General features: G+C 48.7%; 6 protein-coding genes across 6 annotated transcripts; 4 read left to right on the top strand and 2 right to left on the bottom strand.

Moving 5' to 3' along the window:
* Nucleotides 1-2: 2 nt before the first annotated feature.
* FSST1_003750 (uncharacterized protein) lies at nt 3-2,491 on the bottom strand (the record flags this gene model as incomplete). Its single annotated transcript, XM_083229858.1, has 2 exons — nt 3-1,433; nt 1,481-2,491. The coding sequence occupies 2 exons, from the start codon at nt 2,489-2,491 to the stop codon at nt 3-5; spliced, it is 2,442 nt and encodes an 813-aa protein (XP_083087180.1).
* Nucleotides 2,492-3,610: 1,119 nt separating this feature from the next.
* FSST1_003751 (uncharacterized protein) lies at nt 3,611-4,276 on the top strand (the record flags this gene model as incomplete). Its single annotated transcript, XM_083229860.1, has 1 exon — nt 3,611-4,276. One exon carries the CDS (start codon nt 3,611-3,613, stop codon nt 4,274-4,276), a length of 666 nt encoding a protein of 221 aa, XP_083087181.1.
* A 108-nt stretch (nt 4,277-4,384) lies between these two features.
* On the bottom strand, nt 4,385-5,594 carry FSST1_003752 (tRNA(His) guanylyltransferase; the record flags this gene model as incomplete). The annotated part of the gene is made up of 8 exons (XM_083229861.1): nt 4,385-4,603; nt 4,651-4,755; nt 4,803-4,891; nt 4,941-5,113; nt 5,164-5,208; nt 5,260-5,391; nt 5,437-5,526; nt 5,581-5,594. The coding sequence occupies 8 exons, from the start codon at nt 5,592-5,594 to the stop codon at nt 4,385-4,387; spliced, it is 867 nt and encodes a 288-aa protein (XP_083087182.1).
* A 418-nt stretch (nt 5,595-6,012) lies between these two features.
* Nucleotides 6,013-7,451, top strand: FSST1_003753 (WD40-repeat-containing domain protein; the record flags this gene model as incomplete). The annotated part of the gene is made up of 2 exons (XM_083229862.1): nt 6,013-6,371; nt 6,419-7,451. The coding sequence occupies 2 exons, from the start codon at nt 6,013-6,015 to the stop codon at nt 7,449-7,451; spliced, it is 1,392 nt and encodes a 463-aa protein (XP_083087183.1).
* A 1,174-nt stretch (nt 7,452-8,625) lies between these two features.
* On the top strand, nt 8,626-14,012 carry FSST1_003754 (DNA-directed RNA polymerase II subunit RPB1; the record flags this gene model as incomplete). Its single annotated transcript, XM_083229863.1, has 3 exons — nt 8,626-8,982; nt 9,040-13,928; nt 13,985-14,012. The coding sequence occupies 3 exons, from the start codon at nt 8,626-8,628 to the stop codon at nt 14,010-14,012; spliced, it is 5,274 nt and encodes a 1,757-aa protein (XP_083087184.1).
* A 2,194-nt stretch (nt 14,013-16,206) lies between these two features.
* Nucleotides 16,207-16,485, top strand: FSST1_003755 (uncharacterized protein; the record flags this gene model as incomplete). Its single annotated transcript, XM_083229864.1, has 1 exon — nt 16,207-16,485. One exon carries the CDS (start codon nt 16,207-16,209, stop codon nt 16,483-16,485), a length of 279 nt encoding a protein of 92 aa, XP_083087185.1.
* Nucleotides 16,486-17,147: the final 662 nt, after the last annotated feature.

Consider the following 17,147-nt stretch of genomic DNA (forward strand, 5'->3'; position numbering starts at 1 on the left):
TCTTATTTCGTACTGTGGTCACTATCATAGCTGACCATGGCAATATGAGTATACTCTTCGTCGTCACTGGCATTCGAATCAGGTGTCAAGGGTCGTTGCTGATGCGTATCGTGCGAGGATTCAATAGGTCGTGTAGGCAGAGGAGGGTTTCCCCCCTGGCCAGCTCCGACAGGTCGGCGGGGAATGGCAGGTCTGTCTTCATGCTGAGGTTCGGTAGGGCGTCGAGGTAATGGTGGCGTGGATTCTTCAGCTTCTTCTCCTGACTTCTTTTCACTTGCTACAGGGCGACGAGGAAGTTCTGGTCCTTCGTCTTTGTCCTTGGCGACAGGTCGTCGGGGAAGGGGTGGGTTTTCAGAATCAGACGCATTCTGCTGCTGTTCGTGACCTGGAGGCTGTGAAGGTGAGACGAGTGCCGGAGGAGAAATGTTGAGCCCGTGGAGATCCCGCTCGATCTGCTCTTGACTGGGCGACTGAGGCTTCTCTTGTCCCTCCAACGCAGTTCCTTCAAAGTCAATCAACTCTCCCTCAGCATGACGATCCTTCATAAGAATGAGCTCGTCCTTTTCAATTTCCGAAGTAGCCTTGATGCCAACAAAACCGCACTTATTGAGGATTTCACCGATAATGTCGGGATATCGAAGATGTCCAGAGACCGTGTCGCTCAGGTCAAGGTTCTGAATACCGTCGACCTCTTGGATGTTTTGCAAGCCAGAAACACCCATGGAGAGGCTATGGGCACGATACACAAAACCAAGGATTAAATCATTCTCCGAGTATACGTTGAAGATCTTTCCTGAGACAACGGTGCGAAGGGTACGCCAGTGAGGGGATGCAGAGGGAGCAGGAGCGCCAATAATGACAACAGAATCAATGAGACCAAAGGCTTGTCGCTCGGCAAGAGCTTGTAAACAAGCATGTATCGCTGTGGCACCTAGAGAATATCCAATCAGTGTTACAGGGCGTTCGCCTTGGACCTTGTTGATAAGAGCATCAGCAAGTAGCTGTCCTGCCTTTCGAGATCGGTTATGAGCATGGCCGAAGGGGTTGTCAACGTTGGATGCGACAGCGAGCAGCTGAATAGGCCAAAGTGCAGCAAGAAGCGTGGCAAAAACGGTACGCTTCAGAATCTCCATCTTGACCTTCTTCCAAGCGAAAGACTCGACCATAGTTCGAAGCGCATGCCCAAGAGCGATGAGCGACTTCATTTCGTAACGTAGGGCAAACACCTCAGAATCGTCACCGAGAACACGCCAGGGTTTGGTTACATCATCCTCGTCGCGCAGCCAGCCGTTGATTCCAATCGTGACTCTAAGGCGCCGCTCTTGTGCTTGTGCTTGATCCTGTTCAGCGTTGAAGATCTCGCCCCATGCTCCCTTGAGGGGTATAAAGCAGAAGTCTTCAATCTCCTTGGCATATTTGTCCATCATCTCACCCTAATTCGTGTTAGCTAGCGAAACCAAGAAAGTATATGGTGGCATACCGTCATTTTTCCACCGTAAGCGCCGAACAGAGCACCCACAAGGGCACCGTTCATCCAAAAGATACCCAGGAAGCTCGCGACACCTCCTAGGCCTACACCACCAAGGATGCTACCAACAGCGCCTGCAACCAATGGAGCTGCCAGTCCTCCGGTGACACCTATAACAGCTGCTCCAGCTACAGATGCAAGGCCTACTTTCCAGAACCTACTAAACTTGTTCTCATCTCGGCGCTTGGATGCTTCGGCTTCGGCAGACATGACTTCCTGCTGTTTGTCTTGATCCTTGGAAGATTCCAGAAGAGTCTTTGCAATTTCCATCTCTTCCTTGATGATGAAAGTCTGGGGAAGCTCCAGGGATGAAGCAAGGTACAACGCCAGCGCTCGGGTATGGGCAGAATACTTGCCCGTGGACAGAAGGAGCAGCAAGATGCACGAGACGGCCTCCCGCCTATCAGCAGCGGGGATGGTAGTCAATCTTGTCGGGATTGGGTGGTACAAGGACTGGAGAGAAGCAATATCTGCAGATTTGTCGACCTTTACTTCACCGAAATTGATAAGATTTTCACCCTCCTCTGGTGTATCAAGCCTCTTCTTTTCGGCAGCTTCTTGGTGTTTGCGTCTCTCGTCCTGAATCTTGTAGTCATCCTTGACACGAACAATCTCTTCAAGTTTTGGCATGAACTCGTTTTTCCATCCCTTCATATGCTTAATGGCAGCCTTTTGGATTCGCAGTGCCTGTACTGACGGCTTCTTCGGCTGTTGCTCTTGCTCTTGAGCCCGCTTGTAGAAGTCGTCATTCTTTGGTGTTGACGATCTGCCTTCATCCTTGGGTGTCGAAGGTCCACTTTCATCCCGAGGGGTTGATAGAACAGGACCCAGCTCTTCGTCAGATGCCTGGAGTTGATCTATCATGTAAGAGGTGATCTCATCAACGAGTTTCAGCAGAGCTTGACGCCGTGCGGGGTTGAGAGTGATAACGATTTGGCGAGGGTCCGAGCATGTTGGCGCCATGTTGGCGGTATGTTTGTTACAGACACAATCGCTAATAATATGGCAATTTTGTTGTTGATGGTAGCTGCCAGACGTCGTCCTAGTGGGGACAGCAGCTGGTCTTATAGCAGGAATGGATATGTGATGTCAAGGGGGAGCATATCCTCAAGCTAGTCCGTGAATGTGCACAACCACCTAAGATTGCCTCAACCTAGGCAGACTTTTAGGTAGTGCTGTGTGTTGAAGTAAGGAAGCCCATAGGCTTAGAGCTGAGCCGACCTGAAGTCTTGGTGTAAGGTACAAGTGGATCTTTGGTTGTTGGGGGGTCGATGGTCACGGCGTGTGATGTAATCGCTGAAGGAGCTGACAAGTGCTGAGCCTCTGTCACGTGCAGCACATCGATAAGATTGCAACAATAAGAGTAGCAAGTATAATAAGTGCGATCCAAATATTCCATGCACGAGTTTTAAATGTCATTTGTTGTTAAGGTATGTTAAACCAGTTGTGGCGTCTTGAGCTCCCCTTCGATCAATGGAGGCTTGCAGATCAAACGTCATTGACACAGGTGCCAGGAACCAGAAATACAGCCTTACTGAATGCGTTATCTTGAGTTGTGATCATTACATATGAACTGAGTTGATAAAAGCTCGAGAATCAGTGTCTGTTTTGATAGTCGGATGTATGCGTCGTGCAAAGGGAAACAATAAAGGTTCTTCCATCTCATTCCGTAGGATATTCCAAGGCAAAGAAGACAGGGTAACTGTGAGGCGCTTTGTGAATGACTTAAGTTTGACAACATAGTCACACTTGAATATTAGGTGATCTATGGATAAAACATTCAGTTTGAAACAGCAAAACCATTGACGATACTAATACAACGTAATACATAATATAGATACATGATGCCTAAACAATTGTAACACTTAACTCCAGGGTAGCATCATGGGAAATAGGCCTAGACCCGATAAGATTATCAGGGGTCCGATAAGCCAGCCCCGCTAAAAAAATTCCCAGTCGCAACTCTCGAAACTGTCCGTGTTCTTCAACGGCATTTGTTCAGCACTTTCTTTAACTACCTAACTTGGGACCGCGACAATCCCTACCTAATTACTAGAAGGGTCTCTTAATAAGAACAAAAAAATGGATGCACATGCGCTGTTATCCTCCCAAGGTTGGAGAGGTACTGGCCACTCCCTCCACAAGACCGACGACTCGATCGGACTCGCGAAACCTCTACTCTTGAATCGCAAAGACAATACCAAAGGACTGGGCCAAAAACAACATTTTACCAGTGATCAATGGTGGATGAATGCCTTCGACGAGCAACTTAAAGGCATCGACACTTCTAAAAAGGGAAAGGTGGTACAGACTCTCACCACCGGCAAGCTCAACGTTATCGACAAGAACCTCGGAAGATACTCCGTCTACTCAACCTTTGTCCGAGGCGGGTTCCTCGAAGGAACAATAGACCGACTCAACCTCAATGACTCAAGCGCAGAGTCATCGGATACGGATTCCAGCGATCAGAAGGACTCGAGTAAATCCGACAAGGACAAGCCTCGAAAAGAGACCAAGGAAGAAAAGAGAGCACGAAAAGAAGAAAAGAAGAAGCGCAAAGAGGAGCGTGCAGCAAAGAGAGCCGCGAAGGCTGCGCGCCGAGAGCTGAAGAAGTCAAAAAAATCTTCCAAGTCATCCAAGTCGTCCAAGTCATCAGCCGAATCAAGCGACGCAGACGAGGAGAAGCGAAGGCGACGGGCAAAGAAAGAAGAAAAGAGGAGGCAAAGAGCAAAGGAGGCTGGAAAATAGAGGATCACGAAAAAAAAACCGGATTTTGATGGCATATACAGCGAGAGCATGTTCACGGAGTTGAGGTTGAATGGGATTTTTTTGGATGATACCCCATAGATGTATATTTTACGTCTGTTTCGGAATCTTTCCTGGCTTGTTTGAAAGAAGCCATGGTCTTCGATCCCAAAAATCGTCCTTGATAATGTCCACGTGCTCCACAACCACGCGAGCCTTTGCGCGACTCTTCTTGTCCTTGTCTTTTTGTGTCTTGGATTGTTGAGTCGGCTCTGCCTGGGAGTCGATGGTCTGCGTGATATTGTGAGAGCCTGGGTCAACGAGTTCGTACTGTCTGAATCAGTAGACGTTTTTGGTACGAGAGTGGGAATACATACATCGCGGAATATGACGCTACCCTTCTTGTAAATCTCCGGCTCATTGTTGTAGTTGATGGAGCATTCCGAGAAGAGAATTTCGTTCTTGTCTGCTGCGTATGTTCCCTGTTATGTGTTAGAATGTTTGGTATCTACAAACACTTGCGACTTACAGCTAGCCTCTTTTCAGCTTCCTTGTTGTCAAGGCCCTTGACCTGAATCAATGACCAGAAACTAGTGTTGTAAAGATTGTTGATGTGACCTTGCTTGTTAGCACTGAAACCCATACTGGCATACTTTGGAATACTCACAATCAACTTGCCGCCAACTCATGTAATCGCGGAGATTTTGTACGCTTGGGTAACACACTGCTCTCCCGTCGAAGGATGGCAGTGGAGGTGACAAGGGGGTATCCGGGAAGTGAGTGGACCAAGAATATACATAGTTGGCAGTGAAGGTAGACACAACAGTGCTGACAAGTTTGCTGAAACATGGTAAGTCGAGGGCTGATCCGAGGGGAGAATAAATATGTACCTGGCTCTTCGCTCAAATAAAGTGCATGCTTTGTGAAAGACGAAACTGGTGGGCTTGTTATTACGAGACATATTTTGCATATCCAGTCCAACGAACCTGAACTCGTCACTGACGCCATATGCGATAGTGATATCTGGTAGTTCAGTCACAACTGCTTTGGCAGCAGTGTTCATGAGATCCAATGCTCGACGATCATTTGGCTTCTCAAAAGCATACTTTGCACACATTCTCAACAAAGTCAGTCTGATTCCCACTGTTCAACGGGGTGTTTACTTGGTGAAGCCCCTGCCATCGATGCGAACCACAATCCATGTGTTGGGCATTAAAGCATCTGTCGTCTCGAAATTACGGACATACTCGAATCTTGCAAACGATTAGATACATGTAACATGCCAATGCGTAGTTCCCAAAACTCACTTGGAGTTCGCCATCTTTGTGATCTAATCAGTGTGAAGCCAACAGTGAGATTGATGTTGACGCAGAGCCTGCACTTTGTTGGTGACTGATATTTACCTAGGTATGAATCAGAGGGGCTTTGTGAGAAATGTTAGTACAACTTGAGCGTCCATAGTGGGGAGAGACTCAGTACCACAGAGGGGTGCGATGGATGGTCTTATTTCCGTACAGCATGTACATAGTACAGTTGATATCTACCTACAGATGAGCCACATTTGTTGCTTGCACACCTGGAGTGATGGAAGGTGGGGCCATCGCAGCCTTGCAGATCAATCAATATCCACCCAAGCAGCACGGCTGAAGCCAAATTCTAGTCCAACACCAACACTTATTTAATCACTTCGTTTTTATTTATGGTAGCATTTCAATGCTATCTTCAGTAGTTGCGCCAAAATGAATTTGTTACTCTCAGACGATTATCTCCTTCAGGATTACCCCGAGAACATCACGAATACCATCCGGTCGGGACATGCGACAACATTGCGCTTCAACCGCCAGGGAGATTACCTAGCATCCGGCCGAGTCGATGGAACAGTTGTGGTGTGGGATCTCGATACTATGGGAGTAGCCATAAAACTGAGAGGTCACAATAAGAGTATCACATTTCTGAGCTGGTCGCGATGTGGACAGTATCTTCTCACAACCTGCCAAGGGTGGAAAGCTATCCTATGGGACCTCCAGGATGGCAAACGTCTGCGCGAGGTTCGCTTTCGCGCACCCGTATATATGGCCGAGCTCCATCCGTGGAATCAGTAAGATAAATGCGACCAGTCTAGACAACTCAGCTAACATGCGCCAGCCTTCACTTCGTCGCAGCACTCTTTGAAGAGCAGCCCGTCCTCGTCGACATTACCGACCCCGTCGATGTAAAACACATCTTACCATCCGCACCGAAGCGACCGAATACCGATGACTCTGCGTTACGCGAGAAACAAGCAAAGGAAGATGCCAAACAGATGACAACCTGTGCGGTCTGGAGCACAACTGGAGATCACATCCTTGCTGGCACGAACAAAGGAAAACTAAATATTGTCGACGCAAAAACCTACGAAATTATATACTCTGACAAGATATGCTCGGGAGTCATCACGACCATGAGAATGACGGTGTCGGGCCGCGAGCTGCTTGTTAATTCGCAAGACAGAATTATTCGCACACTCCGCGTGCCTAACTTGCTAGCGGAAAACCTCGACCTCGACACGTTACAAGTACCATTGGAGCACAAATTTCAGGACGTCGTCAACAGATTATCATGGAATCATGTCACATTTAGTGCTACTGGCGAATACGTAGCAGCCTCGACGTATAACAACCACGAGCTGTACGTTTGGGAGCGTAACCACGGTAGTCTCGTATGCATGCTTAAGGACCCAAAAGAAGAGCAAGGAGTGATAGAGTGGCACCCAACCCGTGCGCTCTTGGCCGCCTGTGGTTTGGAAACCGGTCGCATATACATATGGTCCGTGGTGAGTCCGCAAAAATGGTCGGCTTTGGCACCAGATTTTGCTGAAGTGGAAGAAAATGTCGAGTACATCGAGCGGGAGGACGAGTTTGATATTTACGCGCAAGAAGAAATACACAGACGGCGATTGGATGCAGAGGACGAAGAAGTGGATGTCTTGACGGTCGATCCATCCAAAACTCTGGACGAAGACGAAAGTTTCCGGATGCCGATTCTGTTTAATCTCGGAGAGAGCGATAGTGAGGACGAATTCATCGCTGTATCCACTGGCACCATGAGACGTAGGAGTCCTGGGGAGGGTCAAAGTGATTTGGAGGAGAAACCACCCGTCAAGAAAAGCACGGCCAGCAGAAGAGGGCGGAAGCGTTAGTCGTCTGTACTTACTAACAGAGAACAAAGTGGCCTTTGTCGCAATGCGTTGCTAGGAGCTAGAGCTGCACGGGATAGGGATAGCTCCTAGTAGAGCAATTGACAATTTTCATCCCAACAAAGAGATAAAACAAAACGAGTGGTGGCGTGGTAGTAACAATGTTTAATGCATTTTTGAAACTCCCTTATTAATAGAAAATAGTGCTCGGGCCTGGCGTGGAACAATTGGAGAGGAATGTCTTGATGGAGGAGAACTTATCATGAGACTTTGTCTACTGGTGTAGTACCTGCGATTGAGTTTTATGCTACTTTCTTCGAGGACATGGTCTTTAGTAGCGAACTCAGAGAATGAAATAAAGCTTGAAAGCTAAACATCAACTCCAATAGATTGATATATATTTTATCTCTTATCACAACGGGAGTTTCTTATGCCCCTTAAAGCATGAACAATTGGAGGTTTCGCCTGAGTCACTGCCGGACCTCTAACGTCAGAGGGCGTGATTGGATCCATTATTCATAGGGGCAAAAGTATAGGTACTTGATAACCTCATTAAAAAACGCGACTGTGCACCGGAGCTCTGTGCAAAAGTGCTTTAGTCAGCACGTGAGAACGTGCAGTGAAAGTCCCTGTACAAGCTTTTGAGCAAGCCTCAGGCAACACATAAAGCTCCAGACAGTCCCAAAACGGCTTAGCGCGTGACCTGCTGCCAGCCGCTCTCAAGTCCAGATTCTTTCAGGCTTCCCCCGACTTCTCGCTTTAACCACGACAAACTTTGCCTACAACACAAAGTCATCACATCGCGCGTCGGGCATCGCGCGCAACTTATCGAAACAGCTCATCGACCGACATCGACCGATTGACGACATCGCCGACCGCGATTTTTCGAGTTTCTGCGACTTACGAGGTGGCGGCGACGGGGGAGACCAGCCTGAGGTTCACCTAGGCCCGGTTGGCCAGGACAGGCGTTGCGGTTCATCGCTATCCAGCAATCGCATTTGAGTGCATATATCATCGAAATTTTCAGCCTTGCGCTTTTAACAACTTACTTAATCGCAAACTTTTGCACTTTTCTTCAGCCTTTTCGCGTTTATTTACGTTCTGGCGCGCTTGCACACCTCTACTCTCGCTTCTCGCTCCTTTCTACTCCACGTCAGAACAATCACCAATCGCCACCATGGCCAACCTTTACTTCACCCACTCGAGCGCTCCGCTCAAGACAGTGGAAGAGATACAATTTGGTTTGATGTCCCCTGAGGAGATCAAGAATATGAGTGTCTGCCACATCGTTTACCCCGAGACAATGGACGAGAACAAGACCAAGCCTCGTGATGGTGGTCTCAACGATCTGCTTCTAGGTTCAATCGATAGATCATTCCGATGCAAGACCTGCACACAAGCCATGGGCGAGTGTCCCGGTCACTTTGGCCACATCGAGCTGGCCAAGCCTGTCTACCATCCTGGATTTATCAAGAAAGTCAAGAAGATTCTGGAGATTGTTTGCCACAACTGTAGCAAAGTGCTAGCCGATACTGTTCGTCTCACTACTGCATGACGCTATTTGACCTTTGTACGCTAACCTCCTACTCAGAGAGATCCCGAGTTCGTTGCAGCCATCAACACTCGAGATCCTAAAGTCCGATTCCATCGAGTTTGGGAAACTTGCAAGAAGAGGAAGCGATGTGAAAACGACGAGCCGAAACAAAAAGACGACGAATTCGCCGCGACGCTCAAGACTGGTCCCGTGGAAGGCCACGGTGGCTGTGGTAACGTTCAGCCCGCTGTTCGGCAAGGTGCTCTGCAACTCAAGGCCGCTTTCGATATTGTAGTTGAGGAAGATGGCCACAAGACAAAGAAGAAGGAGACAACACCCATCACACCCGAGACAGCTCACAGCATCTTGAAAAGGATTACCGAGGACGATCTAGTCAACATGGGCCTCAACTCGGATTACGCTCGTCCTGAATGGATGGTTCTCACCGTCCTACCCGTACCACCACCTCCTGTTCGTCCCAGTATTTCTATGGATGGCACTGGAACTGGTATGCGCAACGAAGATGATTTGACCTACAAGCTGGGTGATATCATTCGCGCCAACGGAAACGTGAAGCAGGCTATCCGCGAGGGATCGCCCCAGCACATTGCTCGAGACTTTGAGGAGCTACTGCAATACCACGTTGCCACATATATGGATAACGATATTGCTGGCCAACCTCGTGCTCTGCAAAAGAGCGGTCGACCTGTCAAGGCTATTCGAGCCCGTCTAAAGGGTAAGGAAGGCCGTCTCCGAGGTAACTTGATGGGTAAGCGTGTCGATTTCTCTGCACGTACTGTCATTACTGGTGATGCCAACCTCTCTCTCCACGAGGTCGGTGTGCCTCGCAGCATTGCCAGGACTCTCACTTATCCCGAGACGGTCACTCCTTACAACATTGAGAAGCTGCACCAACTTGTTGAGAACGGACCCAACGAACACCCCGGCGCTCAGTACGTTGTTCGACCAGATGGTTCTCGAATTGACTTGCGACACCACCGACGTGCTGGAGCTATCTCACTGGAGTATGGATGGAAGGTAGAGCGTCATCTGATGACTGGTGATTACATCATCTTTAACCGTCAACCGTCTTTGCACAAGGAGTCTATGATGGGTCATCGTGTCCGTGTTATGCCTTACTCCACATTCCGTCTCAACCTGTCTGTCACTTCCCCCTACAACGCCGATTTCGATGGTGACGAGATGAACCTTCACGTCCCGCAGAGTGAAGAGACACGTGCCGAAGTCAAGGAGCTTTGTCTAGTCCCTCTCAACATCGTGTCTCCTCAGAAGAACGGCCCCCTTATGGGTATTGTCCAGGACTCTCTCGCTGGAGCATACAAGCTGTGTCGTCGAGATGTTTTCCTCACCAAGGAGCAGATCATGAACTGTATGCTCTGGGTCCCTAACTGGGATGGTGTTATTCCTCAGCCAGCTATTTACAAGCCCCGACCTCGCTGGACTGGTAAGCAGCTCATCAGTATGGTTATCCCCAAGGAGGTTAGCCTTTTCAATGGTACCGACTCTGGTGAAAGTGCCCCTCTTAAGGACGAGGGCCTTTTGATTCAGGCTGGTCAATTGATGTATGGTCTTCTTACCAAGAAGAGTGTTGGTGCTTCTGCTGGCGGTATTGTGCACATCAGTTACAATGAATTGGGACCCCAGGGTGCCATGGCTTTCCTGAACGGAGTGCAGCAAGTTGTCACTTACTGGCTTCTGCAAGACGGTCACAGTATCGGTATCGGTGACACGATTCCCGATGCGGCGACAATTGCCAAGGTTCAGGTGCACATCGACGAGGAGAAGGCCGAAGTCGCCCGCTTGACGGCGATGGCTACTGCCAACGAGCTTGAGGCTCTGCCAGGTATGAACGTCCGAGCGACTTTCGAAAACAAGGTCTCTATGGCTCTTAACCAGGCCCGTGACAAGGCTGGTACCACAACACAGAAGAGTTTGAAGGATTCCAACAACGCCGTCACCATGGCATCTTCAGGTTCCAAGGGTTCTTCTATCAATATTTCACAGATGACTGCGCTTGTCGGTCAGCAAATTGTCGAAGGAAAGCGCATTCCTTTCGGTTTTAAGTACCGTACTCTGCCTCACTTCACCAAGGATGATTACTCTCCCGAAGCTCGTGGTTTCGTCGAGAACTCTTACCTTCGTGGCCTGACTCCTAGCGAGTTTTTCTTCCACGCCATGGCTGGTCGAGAAGGTCTTATTGATACTGCGGTCAAGACTGCTGAAACTGGTTACATTCAGCGACGATTGGTCAAGGCTCTTGAGGACCTTTCCGCACGCTACGATGGTACTGTTCGCAACTCTCTAGGCGACATTGTTCAATTCCTCTACGGCGAGGACGGCCTTGATGCTATGATCATCGAGAAGCAAAAGCTGGGAATTCTGAACATGTCCAATAGCGCTTTCGAGACGAAGTACCGGTTGGATCTTGCCAACCCCCCCGATTGGTTCAAACACGATTACGAATTCGGTAACGAGTTGACTGGTGATAGGCCTTCCATGGCCCTCCTTGATGAGGAATGGGAGAGACTGGTGCACGATCGCACCCGGATCCGAGACATCAACAGGTCGAAGGGCAATGAGGAAATGATGCAGCTACCATTGAACATTACTCGTATTATCGAGTCAGCGAAGCGTGTCTTCAATGTGAAGGCCAACGACCGAAGTAACTTGCGACCTTCCGATGTTATCCCAGCAGTGCAAAACATGTTGGATAACATGAAGATTGTCCGCGGAACCGACCCAATCTCGGTGGAGGCTGACGCGAACGCCTCCATTCTTTTCAAGGGACTGTTGCGTTCTCGACTTGCTTTCAAGGAAGTCGTCAAGGAGCACCGACTGAACAGGCTGGCTTTCGACCATATTCTGGGTGAACTCCAGAACAGATGGGATCGTGCTTTCGTCAACCCTGGCGAAATGGTTGGTGTTTTGGCTGCCCAGTCCATTGGTGAGCCTGCCACTCAGATGACACTGAACACCTTCCATTTCGCTGGTGTGTCTTCTAAGAACGTCACCCTCGGTGTGCCTCGTCTCAAAGAGATTCTCAACTTGGCCAAGAACATCAAGACTCCCAGCATGGCTGTGTACCTCAACACACCTCTTGCGAAGCAGGAGCAAGCCAAAAAGCTGCGAAGTATGGTTGAATACACCAACCTCCGCTCTGTTACTTCAGTCACTGAGATCTACTATGACCCCAACATTACTGAGACAAATATTCCTGAGGATTTGGATATGGTCGAGTCTTACTACATGATTCCCGATGAAAGCGTCGATCCCACTGCCAACCAGTCGCGATGGCTTCTACGTATAACTCTCGATCGACAGAAGCTCCTTGACAAGGAGATCAAGATTGACGACGTTGCTCAGCGCATCAAGGAGGAGTACCCCACTGATCTGGCGGTCATCTTCAGTGACAACAACGCTGATGAGCAAGTTATTCGTATCCGAACCATTCACACTGGTGAAAAGGATGATGATGGCGACGGTGGCCGAATGGAAGACGATGTCATGCTAAAACGCTTGGAAGCCCATCTTTTGGACACGCTTACTCTCCGCGGCGTCCCTGGTATTGAGCGTGCTTTCTTGACAAAGGGAACCAGACTTACCGAAGGCGAAGACGGAGCGTTGCTCGCCATCAAGGACGACCCTCGTTGCACACAGTGGTACTTGGATACCAGTGGTACTGCTCTCCGCGAAGTGTTGGCTGTGGATGGTGTCGATGCGTCTCGAACATATACCAACGATCTTTACCAGATTGTAGAGGTGTTTGGTATCGAAGCTGCTCGTTCGGCTCTGGCAAAGGAGTTGACTAACGTGTTGGCCTTTGATGGTTCTTACGTCAACCATCGACATATCGCTCTTCTTGTGGACGTGATGACGTACAGAGGTATCATCTCTGCTGTCACCCGTCACGGAATCAATCGAGCTGATACTGGTGCTCTGATGCGTTGTTCGTTCGAGGAAACCGTGGAAATTCTGCTTGAAGCTGCGGCGACTGGTGAATTGGATGACTGCCGTGGTATCTCTGAAAACGTCATGCTTGGACAGATGGCCCCAATGGGCACTGGTAACTTTGACGTTCTCTTGGATCCCAAGATGCTTGAGACTGTCATCTCGGACAACTCTCGCATGGGCCTGATGGCAGGCATGCCTACGAAGAGCGGAGATATTGAGGGAGCTGCTACTCCTTACGACACTGGTTCTCCTATGGCGGATTCAGGTTACCTGAGCATGAGCTCTCCTGCTGCCGGAAACTTCTCTCCTATCCAGGGAGCCGGATCGGACACGCCTGCTGGCTTCGATACCGTATATGGTGGCGGTAGCGTTGGCTTTGGCGGTACCGCCCCTATGAGCCCGTACAACCGTGGAGCTGCCAGTCCCTTCAGCAGTACTTCGCCGACGTCGCCATTCAGTTACTCACCCACGTCGCCCAACATGGGATACTCGCCCACTTCGCCTCTCATTGATGGTGGTGGCATCGGCCGATATGGACCGACATCGCCGTCTTTCAGCCCGTCTTCGCCATCATTCTCGCCCACTTCGCCCATGTTGCGGCCTACGAGCCCAGCCAGCCCCAGCTACAGCCCGACGTCGCCAAGCTACTCTCCTACTTCGCCGTCGTCTCCTCGACACTACTCGCCTACATCCCCGGCGCAGTTCAACTCTCCCACCTCCCCCAGCTACTCGCCAGCCAGCCCCAACTACAGCCCGACGTCGCCCAACGTGCATGGTGCTGGCCCAACCTCTCCATCTTACTCCCCGGCATCTCCCTCTTGGTCCCCGACATCTCCTGAAGCTTACTCGCCAACGAGTCCAACCTTCCAGAGGAGTCCTACGACCCAGCAGTCGCCTACCAGTCCAAGCTACTCGCCTACGTCGCCTGCTTTCTCTCCCCGCACGCCGGGTCCGGGAACGTCTGGAAACCAATAGTGAGTTTTGTCTAGTGTATTGCAGCACGAGCGGCAAACTAACAATGCAACAATAGCTCTCCTAACTCGCCCTCAAACGATTAATATTTGTGATTGAATAATGCATACGTGGCACAGGTTGTCATTTCAGTTTTCATGGTTCTTGGTGGGGGTTTTATTTTTTAAAGCATGATAGATCCGCAAAAGAAGTTGGTAGGGATTATACAATAAACGAGAAAATACAAAATCACATCAAATTGGAGGGAAGAGATGAAGTGATTCGTCTGCTTTCAAAGGGGCTAACCAAGCAAGTGGCCACCTGACCTGAAGAAGAAGAAAAAAGAAATTGAGAACCAGGGCCTTTGATTTTAATAGCTACTTGATTTTGATGTACACTAGCGATGGGGTCGGCGAGGAAAGGGGAAAGGCAAGCTACAATGAGATATAGGATGACGATCCAGATTGGAACCAAGACTTGACCATATTACAGCTGCTATATCAAGTAGGAAATTGAATTGGCTTATTTGCCCTGACATTTTCACATTTGCTGGAGCCTGTGACTTGGGGAGATGGCGTCAGGATGTCTCTTGTCGGTGAGGCCTGGTCACGATTTATTGCAAAAATGTAAAATTATATATAGCACACGTAATACATGAGTTAATTTGAAAGACAGGTGTTATGTTATTTGAAGTATAATGGTGAATATTTTGTGCAGTATCAAATGTGTGACTGGTGGGTGGCATCAACACCACAATACTTGGAGTTTCTGCGGTAGAGTCGGCAGACAGAAAGACGTCGAACCCACCAGAAAGATAAGCTGGTCCATTACAGTAGTCTAGTAGTAGGTACACAATGGATTTTGGTAATGGTGAGAGAGAAGCGCTCCACTCAGAAAGAAGCCTGCATAGTGCGTGGGCTGAAGTCCGTCTGCTTGCAGTGGTGGAGAGACAGTTGCGACAATCACATTGAGAGAGAAGCTGTACGAGTAACTAGAGGCTTGCGTGTGTATGTTTGAATGAAAGACATACGTAAGGATGGGGAAGAAGGGAAAAGGAGAAGCGTGGCATCCATGACGGGAGTTCCCCACGATCTGCAAAGCTTTGACAGTCTGAACCAGGCTCTCAGCTCTCCTCCTTATCTATGCTGTTACTGGTGGAGTTGATAGTGTAGCAATGTATGAGTGTGCGTACCATTATGGTCAATTTGGTGGAGTGACATTGAGACGAGACCCAACTCGGACAAAGCCCGTGTCAAGTCAAGATCTCTGCCAGATTGACTGCTGTCATTTATCCATGTACAAAAATAAAAATCAGGGCAAATTCTGCAAGACCGGTCCGTTCATGGTTGAGTGGGAGAATAAGAAAAACGCCCCCCCACGCACTGCAGTCTCAGTTGTACCAGAAAGATTCAAGTCTGTTGCTAGCGAGCGAGTAGGAAGGAGGTTGTATAAAACACGGCATAACTAGGTCCCCAGACGCGACGCGGCAATCGTTAACAAAGAAGAAAAAGGAAAAAGAAAAAAAAAACAGTGTGGCTGGCCATAATATGTTCTGATTTTGTCAAGCATCCTTTTGGGACAATCAACCAATCATTGTCTAAATAGAACCGGATGGACAACCGGTGTTGGTCACATCAAGAATAGAACAGTCAATGTCCCTACGTTATGAACATTCCCGGGGGTTGTTTTCGTTTCTGTTTCTGATAGTCTTAGACGATCAAACAAAAAGTGGCAAAAAATAGCATATAATCACAAGGCATGATTTTCAGCTTTGTCTCAACCAAGATTCGTAACCAAGACGCGACAACGGTATGACAGCAACTATAGATAAGGTGGTACATGCTTATTATTAAGTGTATAGATCAGAGAGAAGACGTGATAGACAGAGGGACGGAGAGGGTGGTAGAAACGGGATATGCGGGACCCTGTGTTAGTTTCGCATTAATGTGACGATACTGTATGGATAGAAGCTATGTAGGTAGATTCGGTGGTACGGAAGGCCGGGGTACCCCAGGGGGTGGGCAATTGACTTTGTGGGTATGAACTATCAAGAAGCATGTGTCTCTCTATAAGCAACCAAAGATATGAGAGAGACGAGAGGAAGAGAGATGTGACGCCAGTTTTCAAGGGGATGGTGAGAGCATAAAGAGGACGTCTTCCCTCTTGGTTTTGTCTATTCTTTGTCTCTATCTATCAACACTTTCAACACAACATCATCAACAACAACAACCATCTCTCTCATCCATCTCAACTCATCTTACAATAACAACTTTCGACTCTACTCTACTCAACTCTACCAAAATGTCTGACCTTCCTCCTCAAAACTTCCTCCCTCTCACTCCTCCTCCCAAGTCATCCTTCCTCTCTCTCGCACCGGCTACATCTCCTTCATACCCTCAGAAGCCCGCCGTCCGCTCCCAAACTCGTCCTTCTACCGAGCGACGATCATCAGTCGAGTCCGACGCCAGCTCCAGCTCCAACTCCAACAACAGCTACCGTATTCTCAAGCTTGGACCTGTCCACTGGGGCGAGCACGCCGACGACCACAAGCATGACTTCCATGATGTCGTTCTTCACTAAATTATGTGAATGATTGAATGAATGAATATGTTTTTTGTTTATGGGGGCAAAGCGCAGCGATCATCATCATCTTTCTACTCAGGATTCAAATTGCAAATTTTCTTAACAACAACTAAACGTCACGGAAAACAAAGGATACCATTTGGACTGGAAAAGCAAAAAATCTGCTACCAAGAAAAGGATAAAATAAAAATTAACAGTATCAACCGCCCAAAAAAAAGTCTACAAGGGGGGTCGGTTGAGTAAGTGAGCAAGCAAGCAGGGCTTCAGCTATCGCTCGGTTGAAAGGAGCAGGAAGAGAAAAAGAAGAGACCAGGATTAGGAATAAGCCAACTTTCCTGGCAATTTCTCAGTAAATTCAATACTACTACTATCTCTCTCCTGCCTATTTGCCTTGACTATACAGAGTACTTTTGGTCAGTAAAGAATAATTACTTTGCCCTGCCTGTCTATTTGGGCACGGGCTGTAAGCTTGGCTGGCTGTCTTAATCTCCAGCCGGTACATGGAAGCGCATCTTGATAGCGGCAAACCCATCAATTCCAGTCCTTTCCGGATGAAGTAAAGAGTGATGATCGAATATGCAACTGAAGCAACGATGAAGATCAATTGCTAGTGTCTCTTCTCACTCGGTACTGATAACTTGCCGTTGCTGTGCTGTGCT

Source organism: Fusarium sambucinum, chromosome I (assembly GCF_050947815.1).
Source record: "Fusarium sambucinum isolate potato_lamoka chromosome I, whole genome shotgun sequence".
Lineage (NCBI taxonomy): Eukaryota > Fungi > Ascomycota > Sordariomycetes > Hypocreales > Nectriaceae > Fusarium > Fusarium sambucinum.